This window comes from Dermacentor andersoni, chromosome 4 (assembly GCF_023375885.2).
Source record: "Dermacentor andersoni chromosome 4, qqDerAnde1_hic_scaffold, whole genome shotgun sequence".
Classification (NCBI taxonomy): Eukaryota; Metazoa; Arthropoda; class Arachnida; order Ixodida; family Ixodidae; genus Dermacentor; species Dermacentor andersoni.
In genome coordinates, this window is record NC_092817.1 from 36,532,644 (window position 1) to 36,551,148 (window position 18,505).

At 43.3% G+C, this 18,505-nt stretch overlaps 2 protein-coding genes across 4 annotated transcripts in view; one reads left to right on the plus strand and one right to left on the minus strand.

The window, feature by feature from the left end:
* LOC126536929 (methionine adenosyltransferase 2 subunit beta-like) lies at positions 1 to 6,857 on the minus strand. 2 transcript variants are annotated; one of them, XM_055073608.2, is made up of 6 exons: positions 6,540 to 6,857; positions 5,526 to 5,703; positions 5,328 to 5,442; positions 5,083 to 5,235; positions 4,803 to 4,996; positions 1 to 1,619 (listed from the first exon to the last, which is right to left on the minus strand). In XM_055073608.2, the coding sequence occupies exons 1-6, from the start codon at positions 6,848 to 6,850 to the stop codon at positions 1,347 to 1,349; spliced, it is 1,224 nt and encodes a 407-aa protein (XP_054929583.1). In that variant the 5' UTR covers positions 6,851 to 6,857; the 3' UTR covers positions 1 to 1,346. The 2 variants fall into 2 exon arrangements, with proteins under 2 accessions (XP_054929583.1, XP_054929584.1); XM_055073609.1 differs by lacking the exon at positions 6,540 to 6,857 and adding an exon at positions 5,866 to 5,936.
* The window catches only part of Btk (tyrosine-protein kinase Btk29A), a 27,825-nt gene continuing 15,384 nt past the window's right edge, over positions 6,065 to 18,505 (plus strand). Inside the window, exons 1-12 of one of the 2 annotated variants that reach the window (XM_050183996.3) lie at positions 6,065 to 6,254; positions 7,277 to 7,452; positions 7,728 to 7,817; positions 7,924 to 8,005; positions 8,927 to 9,082; positions 11,675 to 11,733; positions 11,897 to 11,974; positions 12,199 to 12,263; positions 13,968 to 14,027; positions 14,220 to 14,348; positions 15,298 to 15,500; positions 18,413 to 18,477. In XM_050183996.3, the coding sequence (XP_050039953.1) occupies positions 7,297 to 7,452; positions 7,728 to 7,817; positions 7,924 to 8,005; positions 8,927 to 9,082; positions 11,675 to 11,733; positions 11,897 to 11,974; positions 12,199 to 12,263; positions 13,968 to 14,027; positions 14,220 to 14,348; positions 15,298 to 15,500; positions 18,413 to 18,477 (1,143 nt within the window). In that variant the 5' untranslated portion in view covers positions 6,065 to 6,254; positions 7,277 to 7,296. Of the gene's footprint in view, positions 6,255 to 7,257; positions 7,453 to 7,727; positions 7,818 to 7,923; positions 8,006 to 8,926; positions 9,083 to 11,674; positions 11,734 to 11,896; positions 11,975 to 12,198; positions 12,264 to 13,967; positions 14,028 to 14,219; positions 14,349 to 15,297; positions 15,501 to 18,412; positions 18,478 to 18,505 lie in introns of those variants that run through there. The other variant, XM_055073607.1, reaches the window with a different exon arrangement.

An 18,505-nucleotide genomic window follows, 5' to 3' on the forward strand; every position in this document is an offset into this window, starting at 1 on the left:
TATGATGTCACAAAAGGCTTTATTTTATAACAAAATACAATGTGAATGCAATATTTATTTTTCAAAAACACATTCACAACCTTTCGATTTCTAGCACCTCCTTGCAAGCAAATGCTGTGCGGGAAACGTAGGAAAAAAGAAAAACGCGCACGAATCCACACCAGCGACACCTGCTTTGAACTCGAGCACTTGGTCGACGCTACGCTTGGTTTATGTTTGTACGTTTCTATCACACTGTCACCAAACGCTTAGAAACTAAGGCACACATGTTTAAAATGTAGGCTTACATATGTCGTGAAAAAGTATGTATTTGCGGAATGACTGCGGAGTCGGCTCACTGAGAGCGTCGAAGTTTCGACATCGTTACACAGGTCCTATGCGTACAACGCACGAGTAGTGGCAGACTGTGAATCCCGTAAGCGACACGAATGCGGCGCTACTGCGCATGCGCACACGAGAGGCCAGGTTGTCATCATGTGCCAGTTCCTGTTGCAGCGCTTTGTATAGTGCAGTATGCAATTCCATTGTACTTTGCACTATGTTCTTACAGGCTTCGTGATTACTCCGCGTAATTCTCGCCTGAACAGAGCGGACAACTCCGACATATTGAACTGCAGATATATATATATATATATATATATATATATATATATATATACATAAACAGATGTAGCGCTCGCTGCCACCGGGACCGGGTTACCACTCTACACCCAAAAGCAACATCAAAGCTACACAGGAATCGATGAACATATATTTTCTTCAGCAATGTGCAGGTTCATAATTTGCATAATTACACACAGACCAAAATGTTCCATATACAGTTAAATAATTCCATTCGATTTCGGCGCAATACTTACAGAAACGTGGAATTTATGCGCGATCCATATCACTTCTGTCACTTGCATATAAGAGCGCAGTACACAAAAATCGCACAAAGAACATTATTCGACTGCATATGAAAACGTACCGGTATAAAGAGAGAGGGGGAAATTGAAGGAAAGACAGGGAGGTTAGCCAGGGTAAGTACCAGCTGGCTACCCTGAGCTGGGGAAAGGGAATAAAAGGTGACAGAATAAAGAGTAAATATTACACCGCAGGAACAGACGAGACAGCACGTTTAGTGATACACACGCCCGACATCCGCAGCGATGGATTGACCATGGCACAAGTCACCACGCATAACAACAGCCTGCGCTCTCGTAGCCAGATGCACTGAAGGTGTCGACGTCTCACACACCATTGCCCCGCGAACGCACAAAAGTGCATTGCGTCCATTCCTCCAATACTGCACAAGTGATACAAAAAAAGGCCGGCGAGGTCGTATATGCGAGCAAGAACAGCATGCTTCACGCGTGGTGCTGCCCGGCGGCGGGTCGGAGGAACTTGGCGAACCCGGCGACGCCCTGGGCGAACGGCGTGTGGCGGGCGATGCCCAACTGCTGCAGCCTGGAGTGCTCGAGGCGGCAGTCTCGGGGCCTCGGGGCGCCGCTGCTCGGCTCGGCGTCCGGCGACACGTGGTCGGTGCTGAGCCCGTGCGCCTGACCGATGGCGCGCACCATGGCGTACTTGGTGAGTGGCTCCAGGCCGCACCACTGGTACACGCCGCTCACGCTCCGGTCCTGCACATGAGCGCACGTAGCGATGACGTGAAGGGGGATCCTGCGGAAGCTTCTACTATAAGGTGATTGCAGTAAATGCGAGTAAAAAAAAAAAACAGCAGCCTGAGTCGGCAAGACGCACGACGATGAAGATGACGGCGTTAACACCGAAGACGGTCAGTAAGGGTTCGGCTATGGCTAACTGGTACGACATCGCTCTGTTTACTGCGCTATACTGTTATACAAAGGACAAAAAGGAAACTGACACACATGTACGCATACATTTAGTTGTTTATTTTTCTCTAGGGCACGTCCAATATATGCAAATATACAATATACAGGATGTCCCAGCTTACTTTAGCCATAGCTTAAAGATATGCAAATGCCACGTAGCTGGACAGAACAAAGGTAATGTTTGCCGTCGCTTTTTGATGTCGCTCTACAATTTTCTCATTGACACTTTTCATCTAATTATAATTGAGATGTTGATTAATTACACTATCTAATTAGACGTAATGAAAAAAGTTAGCTTGAGTATCTCCAAGCGACAACAAACAACATTACCCTTGTTCTGTCCAGCTATGTGGCATTTGCATATTTTCAACTCTGGCTAAAGTTCGCTGGGACACTCTGTATACATCAAATGAAAGACTGAAGTGGAAGTAATCTATGGACATCTGATCTCACAATAACATGTATGGCTTGATCTAACGCTCGTCTATGAATTTAAATGCTGTTTCTCTGTTTCTTTCAGTGCCATAGAAGATGTGCTAACGACTCGAGAAACCACGTTTGCACACCTTCTGTGGCGTTGGGAGAAACAACCTTTAAATTCATAGACGAGCGTTAGATCAAGCCATACTTGTCATTGTGAGATCAGATGTCCGTAGATTACTTCCATTTCCGTCTTTCATTTCATGTTTTCTACTCATATTCAGTCACCATATCTTGTTTATATTTGACGTGCGCTAGCGAATAACAAACAGTTGAAAGTCTGCGCATGTGTGTGTGTGTGTTTTTGTCCTTTGTGTAGCAGTATAACGCAGCAAACAGAACGACGGAAGACGGCACAACGGCTCGAATACAGAGTTCTCTTCTCTGGCGATTTCTATACCAGCAAAACAAGTTGATACAGACGACAGACACCACTAAAGGAGGATGTCGCTACAGGCAGCTACCCCGTATTTTACGGCTGCAGCTGTTACGTACTCTTTGTTCGAAATGGTACCCAGGGCGTAGGCCTTCACCGAAACCAGGCTCGAAGTGAACAAATAAGCAGAAAATAAAATCCTTTCACCTATGTCTCCCTCAGAATTCGATCATCTATCCGCCGTTGTCCGAAACGGCTACACTGCCGTTGACAGGCTACACGTTCACACGCAGTTAGCGATGCATCACATCGACGACCGGTGGTGGCGGATTATTAGAAAGTGTTAATATAATCTAATATAAATCTTAGTTACTGCTATATCATCCATGTCACCGTCTGCGCTGATCAGCTAGTCCGCACAGCCAGCACGGATTAAATTAGTGGAGTGGGCTTCTCCCCACAGATCGTAGTATTGTGGAAAAGTCAACTTCGACGAATGCTTTCTGGTCAATGCAGGAGCAGCTTTTGAATCATGCCGACAGTACAACATATATATGAAGTAGTGTAATCAAAACTTCGTCGCGGCTTTCTGCAGCCTGGAAGCGTGCGCACCACTCCTTAAGCGATGCGTCAATTAACCCTGCGGCTGTATGTAAATCGGAGAAGCCAGTAAGGCCTCCGAGATCGTGGCCGACTGCTAGAGTGCGAAGTGTAGCACAAACAATCATGAGTGAGCGATTCAGTAAGAAAGTAACATAATAAAAGCGCGAAAGCTTGAAAACTCGGTGAATACGACGTGCCTCTGCCATATTTAGCGTAACGCGACTGGTAAACTTGCAAGTGATTTTGGTGTTACTGAAAACCGAATAACGGCAGCAAACATTGCAGCGTAGAACCACGACAGAAGGGAACATCCCTGTCCACGGTAACTCCTGTTCCCTCCTTGAGGCACGCATCGACACACCTTTCCATTCTTCGTATACATACGTCTTTCTGCAGGACAGTGGTAAATGATAAGTGGGCACTCATGGAGGTTTTCCGAACACGTGTGCACCATGAAAATTATGAATGCACCCAATGCCCGTTCATGAACGAGAAACGAGGCACACGTAGCTCTTGTAAGATATACCAGATATAATGCACAGCATATGTAAGATATGCTGTGCATTAACTACTTTCAGGATTTCGGGTTTTCCAACGGGAAATCTCGTACGTACAGCACCTTATGTACTTTCGATCGACACGATTCAAAAGCTATCCTTGCGTACGTCCTTAGCTTGTTGCAGAGCGTTCTTCAAAGCTGGCTTTTCCACAACAAGGAGGCTTGTGAGGAGAAGCCTGTGTCGATTATTGAATTTTGTTCGATTCAATGACGACAGCCTGTGCATATTGAAAATTTTTACGTATGGGCGTTGCGCAGAAAGTCAAATTATGACAACGGTACGCATCACTATAATAAATTAACCAATCAAGCAAAAACGCAAGAGCCAGGATCAAAACGAGATCCTCTCAATTTTGAGATATACACTCAAACAACTGCACCGTAATGAAACGATGTATCTACATGTGTCGAGACCATCAATATTCCGTTTAGGTCTCGCTATAGAGTAGAAGCTACGGCAGAAGTCAATCTGGGGAGGGAGCACTTGCGAATGGACGTGTCGGTACGCGCCACAGCGGCTTCTTTGTTCAGCTTCTCTGTCCCGAAGACTACGAAAATCAAGAAAATGCAGCTCACAGCCAATCGTCAGCGCGGAATCAGTGCACTCTGACCACACATGCCACAGCTTGGTCAAGCGCTCACAATTACTCGCTCTACAGGCAATAATGAGTTCACGAAAAGCATGCGGCGTGCTTGGCTGCGGGATCGCCTCCCGGTTTCTGCGCACAACCATCACAGACAAATACAAATAAGACTGCGCTCGCCTTGTACGTGTTTGACAGACGCAGTGGTCTAATTCTTTGTGAAAGATTATGAATGACATTTCTTGGGAACGTTTTCAATGAAAGACGGCGCAGCACTTATGCCGATGCTCCTGATCATGCCTTCAATGCATGAAAAGCTGGAGATGCCCAGATCCCCCTTCTCTGTCTCCGTGAATGTAGTATAATACCTTACGTCCACGCTCGGCAAGCTGGACAACGATGAACGCAATGTCCTCAGTGTGGGAAGGGTAGCGGATCTCGTAGTCCGACGCCTTCACGTGCTTCGAGCGGTCGTTCAGCAGCTCGCACAAGACCGACACGGAGCTCTCGGCGACGTACTCCTCCCCCCCGTACAGCACGGGCACGCGTAGCACGACTGCGTCTGCACGTTGAATGGAAATTGCGAATACACTCTTTTGTAGCTTGCTAGAATTGAGTTTTATGTGCACGGCTAGGTCAGGAACCGACCTGGTTTCGCAGAGAGCACTGCTCGCTCAGCCTCTGCTTTCGTTTTGCCGTACTTGTTCAAAGGGTTGGGCTTGGCGCTTTCGGAGTAGGGCGGGTCCCGTCCATCAAATACATAATCTGTACTTATAAAGATGAACGCTGCTCCTACGGCATCTGTAAGTCAAATGTACCCGCTGCATCGACTTTCCGTCTTTTTTTGTCTTTTTTTTTTTTACTACACGAGCGCGCGTGCACGGCAAGCTTACCGGCTAAAGCTGCTAGATTTTTGGATGCAGTGACGTTAAGTGCATAGCTGCCGTCGTAATCCTTCTCAACTTTGTCAGGAAACCGCTGGGCAGCTGAATGAACGATGACATTTGGCTGGAAGTGAATGCAATCGCTCCAATTGATTTTACGAAAGCAACTATAGCGTGGTGAGGCACGTGATGCGACAACACTGTTACCCTTTTCTCCGTCACGATTTTTTCCGTCAGCTTAGCGTCAGTGAGGTCCACGCTAAGCAATTCTCCAGATGCTCTGCTGTGAGCGAGACCGGTGACGCTCCAAGACGCGGCCTGGAAAGCTCTAACCAGGGGTCGTCCGAGCAGACCTGAGGCTCCTGTGATAAGAACAGTCTTCATACTGGAGAAGAATAAAACAAGTGCATAAGTAAATTTTCCTTCAGAATTTGGAAAAGCTGCCGAAGAGATAACAACAACGGGTGAACTCGAAACCAGCAGCACGACCCGCCACGTCGTGTTCGGCCAGACCCAGCCCCGCTATTTCCCTACGTGCCCTACGTACTTGCGCCACAACGAAAGCACACCGGCACAAAGTAAATGGCCGGAAACAACATCGTACTACCTGCAGTCGCCAAACAAATGAGCACCTTGAACACCACCGCCGGCTCCCAGAAAGTGTAACAGGAAGTTGTTACGTTTACTTCGAGGAATTTCCGTTTTCTGAGAGAGTGCAAGGAGGCCAGCGTCTCCTCCGTCTCCTCCACCAGTCAGACGGGCTAAGCTAGCTAGCCGCAGACAGCGTGATGGCTGCTACTGCAAGTTCCTTGTAGCAATCTGCGGAGTCGGAATATGTGCCCAGTGCTTCGTGTGCAGGGGATCGTGTGTCATTGTGTGAGTGCGTCCGCTATGCAAGGCGTGGGATTTACATCGGCACCAGCGCACGAAACAGCGGTGAGTAGCGGCTTTTAGCGTCGCTTCGCTGTTCAAGTGATGGGGGGCATCCTTCACTCGTGATTTCGTATATTTGTTTTGACTGATTTTGTCATGTCAGTGGCCCGAAATCACCGTTTCTACGTTTTCCGTTCTCATAGTTGATGGCCAGCGAATACGTAAAAACGGCGACTCATTTTATTTAGAAATTAGGGTAATCGGATTTGTTTTGGTCTGTCGCGATGTCGTGACATCACCGACGGTTTCGGTAACGTTGACTGGAGGGCTCTGGCACACTGGAATTACCTGTCGTGCTGGGCGAAATCGTAGCATTCACGAAGCGTTCTGTCGTCTTGCCTGGCGCTCTGTCTCTTGTGTAGGAGGCCTCGGTGAAAGCTTAACTTCACGACTACTGAAAGGACTGCTCGAGCGCGCGCCTGTACACCGTGCTTCCGGTTATTCTGCTGTTTTTTTGCTTGCTGTCTGGCGTGGCATCTGCCGCACCACGTAGCGGCTGTTCTGCCGGACCATAGCCGGACGTACCGGCGTCGAAACTTGCAGCGAAAGTGGAAGACAAAGCACATTCCACGAGGCGGGCGAAATCCAGAAACGCCCATGAACCGCTTGTCGTGCGGGGACGAGCATCTTGCTCAGAAGAAAGAGGGCGTTCTTATGCGGACGGGGAATATGCGTCAGGGAACAAAAACCAACTGGCCGAAGAACCGGTCATAACCTCACAGTCGCAGATTAAACGCACCAGCTGAGAAATATATGCTATGCAATTGGAGGTTTGGCAGCTATTATCAAAAACAGGGAAGTCTCAGCTTTCTTTGGTATTGCAATACTAGCTGGATTTATAAACTGCGGTGTTAGTTCTTATATAATGCCACGGTACTTTAGCACTACTAACGTGCACCTTCGCTTAACTTTGTGAGCACATGCTCATTGTAGGAAGTTGTTAATGTTGTGTGCTTAACGAATTCCAAGAGGGCAATAACGAAGTCCCTCTCAACTGCTTAACAGCATGCTACTATTGCTTCCAGTTTGCAGGACCTTTATACTTATGATGAAAATGGCATCCATAAACGAAGAAGCGGTGCTGCAGGCACCTATGCTCAAGCGTTCCCAAAGCAATAATCGCCTCAAATCTGTCAACTACAAGTCACGTTGGTTTGTGCTCACCAAGGCCTGCCTGCGGTATCATGATGGAAAGCCAGATGCAAGTAGTTTTTGCTTCTTTACATGCCTTAACCTTTGACGCTGTCTTGTTGAGTCTTGATGCATATGCTGCATAATTATATTTATCGTATTCATTATGGCACACATGTTAAAAGGGAAGTAGATGACCACGAACTATAAGGCTTCCTCTAAGCTTTTCACATGGGACATGTATTGTTAGCATTACTGACCTGCATTTTCCCACATTGCTGTGTCAAACAAGTCAAAGAAGCACTGTTTCTAAGCCATGTCATGATTTTCTTTGTTATGCGGCAGGGCAAAGAAAAAGGACGCCTGGATCTACGTACCGTGCGACTTGTTGAGCGTGTTGATGATGGAGCGCTTGAACGCGAGAAAGCATTTCAGGCATGTTTCCTGCTTCTATCAAAGCTTTGTTACTCATAAATTTACAGAATGTCTATTATCCGAAATAATGACCCAATTTATTTTTGCTCCTTTGTCTCCTGTTTAGATCGGCTACAAAGATCGGCTTATGTACATTGTGGCATCATCAGAAGCACAACGAGAAGAGTGGATAATTGCTTTAAGAAAATGTAAGAATGTTGTTTCGCCACTTGCATGTAAGAACTACTTTTTGTTTCATCAGTATATGCTTGTGCCTAGATTCATGCATCAAAAAGGTCAGCACCAACCAGACAAAGGAAAAGAACAAAAAAATGCATGAAGCTTACATGGTGACTTGTTGCAGTCTTTATATCCTCATAGTTTACAAGTTAGAGCAAAGTATGTGTTGACCCTCATAGGGAAAGAAAAAGCCTGCGAAAAATTCAGTACTGGGTTGAATATGTTGGGCACCTGTACTGCTTCCATTATTTCTTTTTTCTCCATTTCTTCAAGGCCTCATTTTGAGTGCGGTTAATGTTACGTACGTAACATTAAGCTATCCACCAAGCTATCCTGTTCACACTTTAAAATAAGCTAGCTGGTGGCAGGGGACGGCCAACATCTGTGTTTGCTTATCTTGCGATGAATTCTTTATGTAGTGCTGCAATAATACCAGGTGCCGTACAAGTGCTCTGAAAAAAATAAAATATGTATGTAAACGACAATTGGCTCTTCTATTCATATCCTGATTTTCTTATAAGCTTTTCTCAGTGTGACTGTTATTAAAGTTGATTCTTGCAGAGTGTGACTGACCTTACTTGATTGGATGCATCGCAGGCTGAAATGGCATTATGTAATGCATCAACAATGGTGGCGCACAGATCTGTTAGGTGTGGGGATTTGCAGAATTAGTATCTCTTGATTGCAGTCCATTTGTGAATCAACCCTGTAGCTGCCAACCCTGCTTGATCCTCTGATATGTTTCATTTGGTATATTTCATTGGTGACTTATCTTGTTGACACATACATTAGTAGTATAAGTTCTTGTTTGTGTTGTATGGAAAATGTACTCCAGGCGTTTCAATGTAGTTGCATGGTATTGAGTCTCTGACTTACTGCTACATTTTCAGTGTGTGTAAACAATGAGCAGCTGGCTGACAAATTCCACTCGGGTGTCTGGTCTGGTGGTCGCTGGGGCTGCTGTGGCCGTGGATCTCGTGGTGCCCCAGGATGCCGAAGCACTTTGGTCACCGCGCCACACAGTGCGGAGTCCCTTAACTCCAGGGGTGAGCTTTGCATCTAATCATTTGTTGATTGCATTAATTCATTAATTTGCATTACCAATCTGTCACTGTGGTGATATCGTTGCCTGACTTTGACATAACCTTTAGCATGGTTCTTCATGGTTGCAATGGTTGTTAATTCTTTCCGTGCCAAAGATGAGCCTCACTCATTTAGGCATTGCCTCCAAAATATGCCAGTGACAATCTCACTTGTCCGGGGATTTCCTTTCGTGTACTGTGTGACACAAACAAGTGGCACTCATTTTATCATATTGGTGTGAATGCTGCTCTATTAAATGCCGCCATCTTTTCAAAAAACAAAATCTTTTGAGGGCACAGTTAGCAAAAATGAAGTGAATGTCTGGATCCCCTGTGTTTTAGAAGTGGCGGTGTGAAGTAAGGTGGCTTCAGTGATGATGGCCACCTTTTCAATGCTGGATTCATGGTATTTCTAGACGTTTCTTCACTCCAAATAAACAATAAAACTAGGATAGCTCTAGTAAGTTATCTTTGGAGCTTCAGCTTAGTACTAACAATTGCAAGGAAGATTTTAGAGCCTCTGGCAACCTTTCTTGCATGCACATGGCTTGACGAAAATGCTTTGCCACCGGCTCCTGCAATTTTCTTTCCACACCGCGCCACCAATAACGCATCGCATGGAGGATAACAAATACACTGGACTTCTGTTCTAAAAAATAATCACACTTTTCATATTACAGACTGTTTGTTGTGGCCTTGCCTATGCAACTCAAAAACATTAACTAATGATTGACAGTAAAGGATAACAGAAAGTCACAAATGTACTGCTGGTGTTGCAGTATTAAAATCTATTCATAATGAATTGGTCATAAAAAATTTGAGTTTTTATCAGAAGCACGGTACTCCGAAAGCAAGCCCAGGCTATCCAGAGGGCCCAGGAAAGAGCGGAGCGTCACGGCGTTCTGTCCTTTACGTGGGCGCGGCCAGCTGCTACAATGGCCTCCCGTTAGGAGGTCCCGAAAGTAGCTCCTCAGGATTAAATAAAGTTCGTTGTCTGTCTGTCTGTCTGTTTCCTGAAAAGGATAAAAATAGTTGGCACAGAAAGGATTAAATGTAACTGCCAGCACCTGTGCCACTTATTGACATCACATTGTTTCTGTTGAGCTTCTACTTCCCCTTCACTAGGCAATGGCGTGACATGAAGATAATGTCGATAGGAAGTGTACACAGTCGCAATTTGGTATTTATCAGGTCTCCTTCCACTTAGCTAGCTAAGTAGCATGCTTGGAGGGCGATAGCCTCGGGAGTGATGGGCCCTTTGCATTAATCAAATGGACAGCAAGGACAGCAGTGTACTGCCTTGAATATCTTCCATGCAAGATAAAACTACTAATTTACAATGCTTTATTCTTAAGCCATTTAAATTACTGCTGTCTAGTATGGGGCACGGAATCTAAACCTAATATACACTGTCTCACTGTCTTGCAGAAAAAAAATAATTCGCATGATATGTAATAAGCCGTTCAATGCTCCTACTCGGCCACTGTTTTTAACACTTAAACTACTTAGATTTCAAGATCTCTTTTAATACCATTTGGCATTGACATGTCACAAGGAGCTCAAGCACATGGTAAATGGTACTTGAAGTACGGCTTGTCTACATAAGCATGTTGCAGCCTATGACACAAGGACACCTTAAAAATGGAACATTCCACACTCAAGAACGAATTATGGTCTACAAATGCTTCGACACACACTTCCGACTTTACTCAAGAACATTGCCTTAAGAAAAATAGATTTTCTTTCCTTATGGAGCTTGCAAAACTAATTCCAGTCCAACTAATTCTTTTTATTTTCTATTGCTCTTGTGCATATTCTGTGCTGTATATGACCATTTTTTCAAGTTTGTGCTGTACTGATTATAGTGCTATGTTACGATTCAATTTTTTAAATTATTTTTTTGTTTTTGTATAATATCAATGCTTTAAATAATCTATACTGCTCATGTGTAAATTCTATATTTCCTTGTGCACGCTGTCTACTTGTGCTCTCATTATTCAAATGTGCTACTTCCTGTTTGTACGTACATTTTTGCAAATTGACTCATACATACCTGTATACTAGCATGTGAGTGCTTGCTGCCTTCTGCTGCCTTTGATGGGCTTTTGGGCTGGTCAAGTTGCCTATGCACAACTTTTCACTCAGAACCCCATCATAGAATTATTTTTTTTGGAAATAAAGTAATTCATTCAAAGTGGGGTGAGGCGGGTGGGTTGGGGAAGCTCATGGATCAGGCATTCTGTGGGCATGTATTACACACGCATGCCTGATTTCAGGGAACACCAGTTCACGTAAATTACTTAATGCTTTCCTACATTATTGTTTACCGTTAAGGCAACTTGCATACTTCCACCTGCTCCGCTGCTTTGAATGACATGAAATTTGCATTTCTGTTCTTGTAGACTAATTGTACAAATTACTCTTGGAAGCAGTCCTTGCACTGCAAACTGGCGTGCATTGTCAAAAGATTTTCATGAATACAGGTTGATTTCTAGCGTATCTGCAAACTGCATTGTTTGTAGTTTTTCATAATAGCTTTTCTACATGTTTGTGCAGGTAGCATCACGTGTGGGGACCCTGTACCTGCAAGGACCAAGGACATATTGCCTATCAAGGTTTGGATGCTGTGCTGTTTGCACGCATGTAGCAGATTGCTTTAAACATTGTGTTACCTTTGTGAAATTGCTTGTGTGTGTCTAGTTTCTTTGCTTTAGGAGATGGTGCAGCATGAACAAGTACTCTGTAATTATTTAATGCTGTTCTCTCCCCTTTTGTCAGGGTACTGTTGCTACGAAATTGGTGACAGCACTGTATTCGTTCCAAGCCATCGAAAAAGGAGATCTTTCATTAGAAGCTGTAAGTGACCAGTTAATTCTTTCAACTGTTATGCATCTAGATTACATAGTCTTGCTCTTAAAAGAAGAAAGAAAGAAAGACAGGTTCAACATCTGTTGTAACCTTAAATGACTTGTTCAGACACTTTTTAAATGATAGAATGGACACAGTTCATATGCACGCATATACTGTAATAATTTTTTGTGGTGGAATTTTTGCCTGAACTAACTAAAAATGTCTTCCAGGGCAAAGAATACATTGTGCTAGACGATACTGGAGAGCACTGGTGGCAGGTTAAAGACAAGAATGGGTAAGATGGCCTTCTTTTTCCCTGTGCTTTCTTGTGATGCTTAGCACCTTTTATTTTTATGATTGCTTGCTTCTCATGTGCCTGCTTTTGCTCTCTTTCTGATTTTTTTTTCCTCTGCTCCATGCAGAAAAAGGATCCGTAAGTGTGAGGCTGAATTCTATTGTTCTTGGTAGAAAACATTTTTAGTAAAGCTTGCTCAATGCAGGTTGGGGAGTAAAAACAAGAGAGAGTGACTATTGTTGTGATTTATTGTAGTAGGCGATACAACTTCCTTTAAAGTATTAGTTACATATGATAAAACTATAAAACAATTGTGATGAGGGCATGAAAATTCATTTGCGTGCTTTATTGTCCTTTAGATCATAACTTAATGTAGCCCTTCTTGAAAAAAATACTTGATTGATTCATGTATATGTGCTCCATTCAGGGGAGAAAAGCTACTAAAGCTCTCTCCATTGTTGCTGCTGTTAAGCAAATCTGCATTACTGAAGCCAAGCAAGAAGTCAGCTTCTCTATGCTCTTTCTAAAGCTATAGTGCATTTTTAATAGCTTTTATACTTTTGTTTTACATGGTGTGTAAGCACGAATTTTAAATATATGGTAACACACTTTGAGTTCCTAACTTTCTTGCAGAAGGCAACATGAAGTAGCTTTTGTTTTTTTTAGTACTGCAGAGTGTAATAAAGAAAAGACTATGTAAGTTTTTTGGTTTAAATTTTTAGAATAATTTATAATGCTGATTGCTTCTGTTTCAGACATGCTGTGCAGGATGTGTTCATGTTTTAGCATAAATACTATATGCCTTGAAAATTGCAAACCTGAGTTAGTGATCGCGTTGCATGTGCTTACTTAAAAGAGTGTCAATGCAAACTGTTGTAATGACACCAGAATTTTAAGTAGACTAAGACTGCAAGAAACTTATATCATCAGAAAAAATTATGAAGTTAGAAAAATGCACCTGGAGTTAGTTTAGGACACTCAGGTGGCATGACAAGTGTATATTGGCTGTTTTGTGTTAAGATATGGAACTGATACATGCTCCATGCTAGAGTATTAGGATTCATTTCCTTCTTTAAAGTTGGCAGTAGGCATTCGTGGATACCTGCATGTGGCCAAGTGTGTAGATTTTGGAGTTACTTCATTAGTTATTTTTCACTGTCTTTTTCTGTCAGAAATATTGTGCTAAATTTTTTGCTTGTGTGAATGTAATAGTATTCAACCATTGATCTTCAAGCAAACATTCAGAAACAATATTCCTGAAAAAAGAAAATTGATCTCAACCATGAAAGAAGGAACTAAAATCTGAGAAGAGGCCCTGTCATCGCTCACCTTCTTTATATGTGCCTTTCTGTCATCATCTCGGAGCCGAGTGCACTTTCTGTGCACTTTGCTCTGTGTCGGCCAGGATCATGTCAGCTGCAGAGAGCAACCAGCCTCCCCTAGCAATCGTTGCTATCTGATCCATAGACGAGACTGAAGCCTAAATTTACACGTAGTGATTTCTGCCACACTTTTTGCAATGCGTCTGAGATTGTTGGAACCTATCCTCAGCATTTTTTCTTTCTTTCTCCACGACCTCAACTTCATCTCTCATTAGCGGTTGTCTGTTTTTTATTTTTGATTTTTTTTATGTGTACGCATTTTCCCCAACTCTTCTAATGAAACATATGCTGTTCTGCCTGGCTTGTCACTTTCAACATACAGGGCTGTGGGCTTTATTCCGAGCAACTATGTGGAAGAGAAGGCCGGCCTGTGGCAGCACGAGTGAGTGGTGCAACCCTGCCTTTATTTTGCATGACGTAACTTCGAAAGAGATCTGTTCCTTTCTGGTTCTTTAAGGTGTCAGTTCTTGTAATCAATTGATAAGGCCTTCAATTGTCAAGACAGGCTGAATGCAGTAGCTCAAGTTGCAGCCGTTCCTCTTTTTTTTGAGCAAATTCATCTCGCCTATGGCAGGTGGTACGCGGGAGACATGTCCAGACAGCGGGCCGAACAAATCTTGCGCCAGGAAACTAAGGAAGGAGCCTTTGTGATTCGCAATTCGTCCACCCATGGCCTTTTCACACTGTCACTCCTAGCAAACAGGTAAGCTGAAATAATTAAAAATACTAGTAAAGATAGATTCTTCATTTGCCATGCAGTAACTATTGGCATTCTAAAAGCAACACTTTTGGTGAGATTGAAATACTGAATATTTTTCAGTTTCTGGAAGGGAAAATAAGAGGAACAACAGGGTTAACAAGATTGTGTAGTTATACTGTCGTTAGAATAATGCCATCTACAAGTGAAATGTTGGTCATCTGCCCAGCTTGTGAATCAGCAATGAGTGAATGTTCACCACAGCTTCTGTAATCATGACAGTGACAGTAATTGTCCAGTGGGGATGTGCATTACTAGGTATATGTATCTGGAAAGTTTGGCTTGGTTAAATTATCACGTAGCAGTGGTGGTAAAGAATTAAACACTGTCAAAAGTGCGAGCTGAGTATTTAGCTCTTTGTTGGGCTGACCTGTGTCCGGAAAAACAAGCAACATTCAAATCACAATGATAATGGCAGCCAGTAGTTGTATCGGAAATCTATGGGTCAAGTTTGTCTGTTATTTATACATGTCTTGCCATACGTTCCAGAGTAATCGCTACTGCTTGCATACTTTCAAGAATGTACAACACTATGCATGTTGCACTCGAAACCTGATTAGACAAGACTCTTTCGCTATAGAATAGGCAACAACATTCAAGAAATTTCACATGCATTATGCATTTCTTGTGGCAAATGTTAACTTCACATTCTGGTGAAAAACGATCGCTGTCAATAAAATAAAACAATCTATGTGTGGCAATATATCAATGTAACACTGAAAATGACTTCATATTGCTCAAAAAAGGCACTAATTTCCATAACCCTTGACACCTGACATGTTTATGGTTCAGAGGTGTCAAATACGCTACAAAGAGAACTAAGCTTAACCTTGCATTAATTGAGCCTATAACTCTCTTATTTAAGACAATTGTGCCACACTCTCTGCTCATGCAGTCCCAACGGCGTGTTCCAAGTGAAGCACTACCACATCAAGAGCAGGGCTGGTGGTCACCTATACCTCTCCGAACGACGCAGTTTTCCCTCCCTTGAGGATCTGGTGCGATACCATCGCCATGACAGCGGAGGTCTCGCCACTAGGTTGCGCCACTGGCCCGCGCAGCTGCGCCGCACAGCTCCCACTGCTGGCCTCGGCCATGGTTGGTCATCCTTTCTTATTTGTTGTATAGAAACGGCTATCCAGGCGATATGCGCGTCCTTGCTAATGTCATTGAAAAGTATTTGGCACCCTGCAGCTCAAAGGAGTGATGAATACATTCTTCAGGAAGTGCAGTAACAGGAAGGGGACCTGGAGAAGCACTAATGGAGAAACGTCAAGAAATAAATTTCATATGCTCTGCAGATCCCATCATAGTGCAGGATATAAAAGCATTACGTAAAGTAAAGGGCAGTGATCACAGGTTATTGGGGTCTAGATTGCTCTCAATTTTAAGAGAGAAAGAGCAAAATAAATAAAGAAATAAACAGACCAACCAAGACATAGTAAGGGTAAAAGCAGACAAATTCAGACAGCTGCTTGCAAACAAATATGCAGCTTTAGAACAGAGAGGTCAAGATAACATAGAGGTAATGAATCAAACTGTAACTAGGCTGAATTCAGTAGGAACAGCTGATGTGTGAGGTAAAGCACCAAGGTGACCGGTGGGTGAGCTCTTCCAAGTAACGAAGGACCTACTAAAGAAATAACAATGCATGAAAGTGTCAAACTCAAGAGATCAGATAGAGTTTGCTGAGCTATCAAAGCTGAAAAACAAGAAGTAAGCAATATTCGAAATCATAACGTCGGAAAAATTGAGAAAGTAGTAAAATATGGCCGCAGCATGTAATTAGTGAGAAGAAAACTTAGAATAGAACAGGGAAAGACGTATGCAGTGGTAGGTGAGCAGGATAATGTCAAGATCAATTTTGGTGATATAGTAAAAGAACCAGAAGAATTCTATACTGACCTGTGCAGCACCCAGAGCAGCCACGCTACCTCCATTCGAACTAGCAATGAACAGGGTACAGAGGCTCCTTCTATAAATAGCGATGATGTCGGAAGGGCCTTGCAAGACACGAAACAGGGAAAAGCGGCAGGAGAAGATGGAATAACATTCGATTTAATCAAAGATGGAGGAGATATCGTGCTTGAAAAGCGTGTGGCCCTTTATATGAAATGTCTCTCGACTTTAAGGGTTTCAGAAAACTGGAAGAATGCCAACATTATACTACTCCACAAAAAGGGAGATGTTAAAGAATTGAAAAATTATAGGCCCATTAGCTTACTTTCAGTATTGTATAAAATATTCACCAAGATAGTTTCCAATAGATAAAGGGCAACACTTCAGTCAACCAAGAGAACAGGCTGGCTTCAAGAAGGGATGCTCTACAATGGATCACATTCATGTCATTAATCAGGTAATTGAGAAATCTGCAGAGTACAATCAACCTCTCTATATTGATTTTATAGATTATGAAACGGCGTTTGATTTAGTAGAGATACCAGCAGTCGTAGCGGCATTATGTAATCAAGGAGTACAGGAAGCATATGTGAATATCTTGCTTCTCCACAAGGAAAGTAGAAAGATACCTATCAAGAGAGGGGTCAGGCAAGGAGACGCAATCTCTACAATGCTATTCACTGTGTGCTTGGAAGAAGTATCCAAGCTATTAAACTTGGAAGGCTTAGGGGTGAGGGTCAACGGCGAATATCTCGGCAACCTTCGGTTTGCAGATGACATTGTCCTGTTCGACAACACTGGGTACAAATTACAACAAATCATTGAGGACCTTAACAGAGAGAGTGTAAGAGTGAGGTGGAAGATTAATATACAAAAGACAAAGATAATGCTCAATAGCCTGGCAAAGAAACAAAAGTTAAAGATAACCAGTCAGCCTCAAGGGTCTATGAAGGAGTATGCTTATTTAGGCAAATTACTCACCGGGGACCCTGATCATGAGAATAAAATTTACAGAAGAACAAAAATAGGTTGAAGTGCATACGGCAAACATTGCCAGGTCCTGACTGGAAGCTTACCACTTTCACTGAAAAGACAGGACAGGTGTACAATCAATGCATTCTACCGGTGCCAACATATGGGGCAGAAACTTGGAGCTTGACAAGGAAGCTCGAGAACAAGTTAAGGACCACACAAAGAGCAATGGAACGAAGAATGTTAGGCATGATGTTAAGAGACGGAAAGAGAGCAGTGTGAATCGGAGAGGAAGCGGTGATATCCGGTATTCTAATTGACATTAAGAGGAAAAAATGGAGCTGGGTAGGCCATGTAATGTGTAGGATAGATAACTGGTGGACTGTTAGAGTTACAGAATGGGTGCCAAGGGAACGGAAACGCACACGAGGATGGCAGAAATTTAGGTGGGGTGATGAAATTAGGCAATTTGCAGATGCAAGTTAAAATCGGCTAGCGCAAGACAGGGGTAGTTGGGATCACTTCGTCCTGCAGTGGACATAGAAAAATAGGCTGATGGTTGATGATGAGCTCAGAGGAACAGATATTCTTTTGTCTATTTGCAGGACTCGTTTCACAAGTGACGTCTTTTGCAGCTGGCACTATTCTCTGCACTGTGAATTGCAGTGCTTAAGCACTGCTCGCACATTCTGTCTGATAGGGACACGAGAAGTGCATTGCCATCGCATTGGGAGGGTCTTGAACTGGGAAGATAGTTCAAAAGTGGGTGCCAGTAATTACTTGTCAAACAGTGCACTACTTTTCCAGCATGTGTACAGGAGAGATTGCTTTTAAAAAATGCAACTGCCGCAACCTACCAGAAGTGCATTAACAAAAATTGCACAATCAGAACCTTTTATTCTTATGCTTATGCTTTTATTCGCTTGCTTACATTGACAATTGCTTACATTTTTTTGTTTGTCCAATATATGGGACCCTTGATGATGTCGTGGTCTTCATATGAAGAATGAGAATCACACTGTGAATTGATTTAGCGTGTGGTTTGTAACACCAGTGTTGTGGGAGTCAAGTTCAAGAAATTTTGTTGGAGTTGTGTGTGGAACTAGCGGTGGAAAACTCGTGTTTATTGTTGTCTGCAGACAAATGGGAAATCGATCCGTCCGAGCTGACTCTTCTGGAAGAACTTGGAAGTGGGCAGTTTGGTGTAAGAAGCCCCTTCATTTATTTTTTAA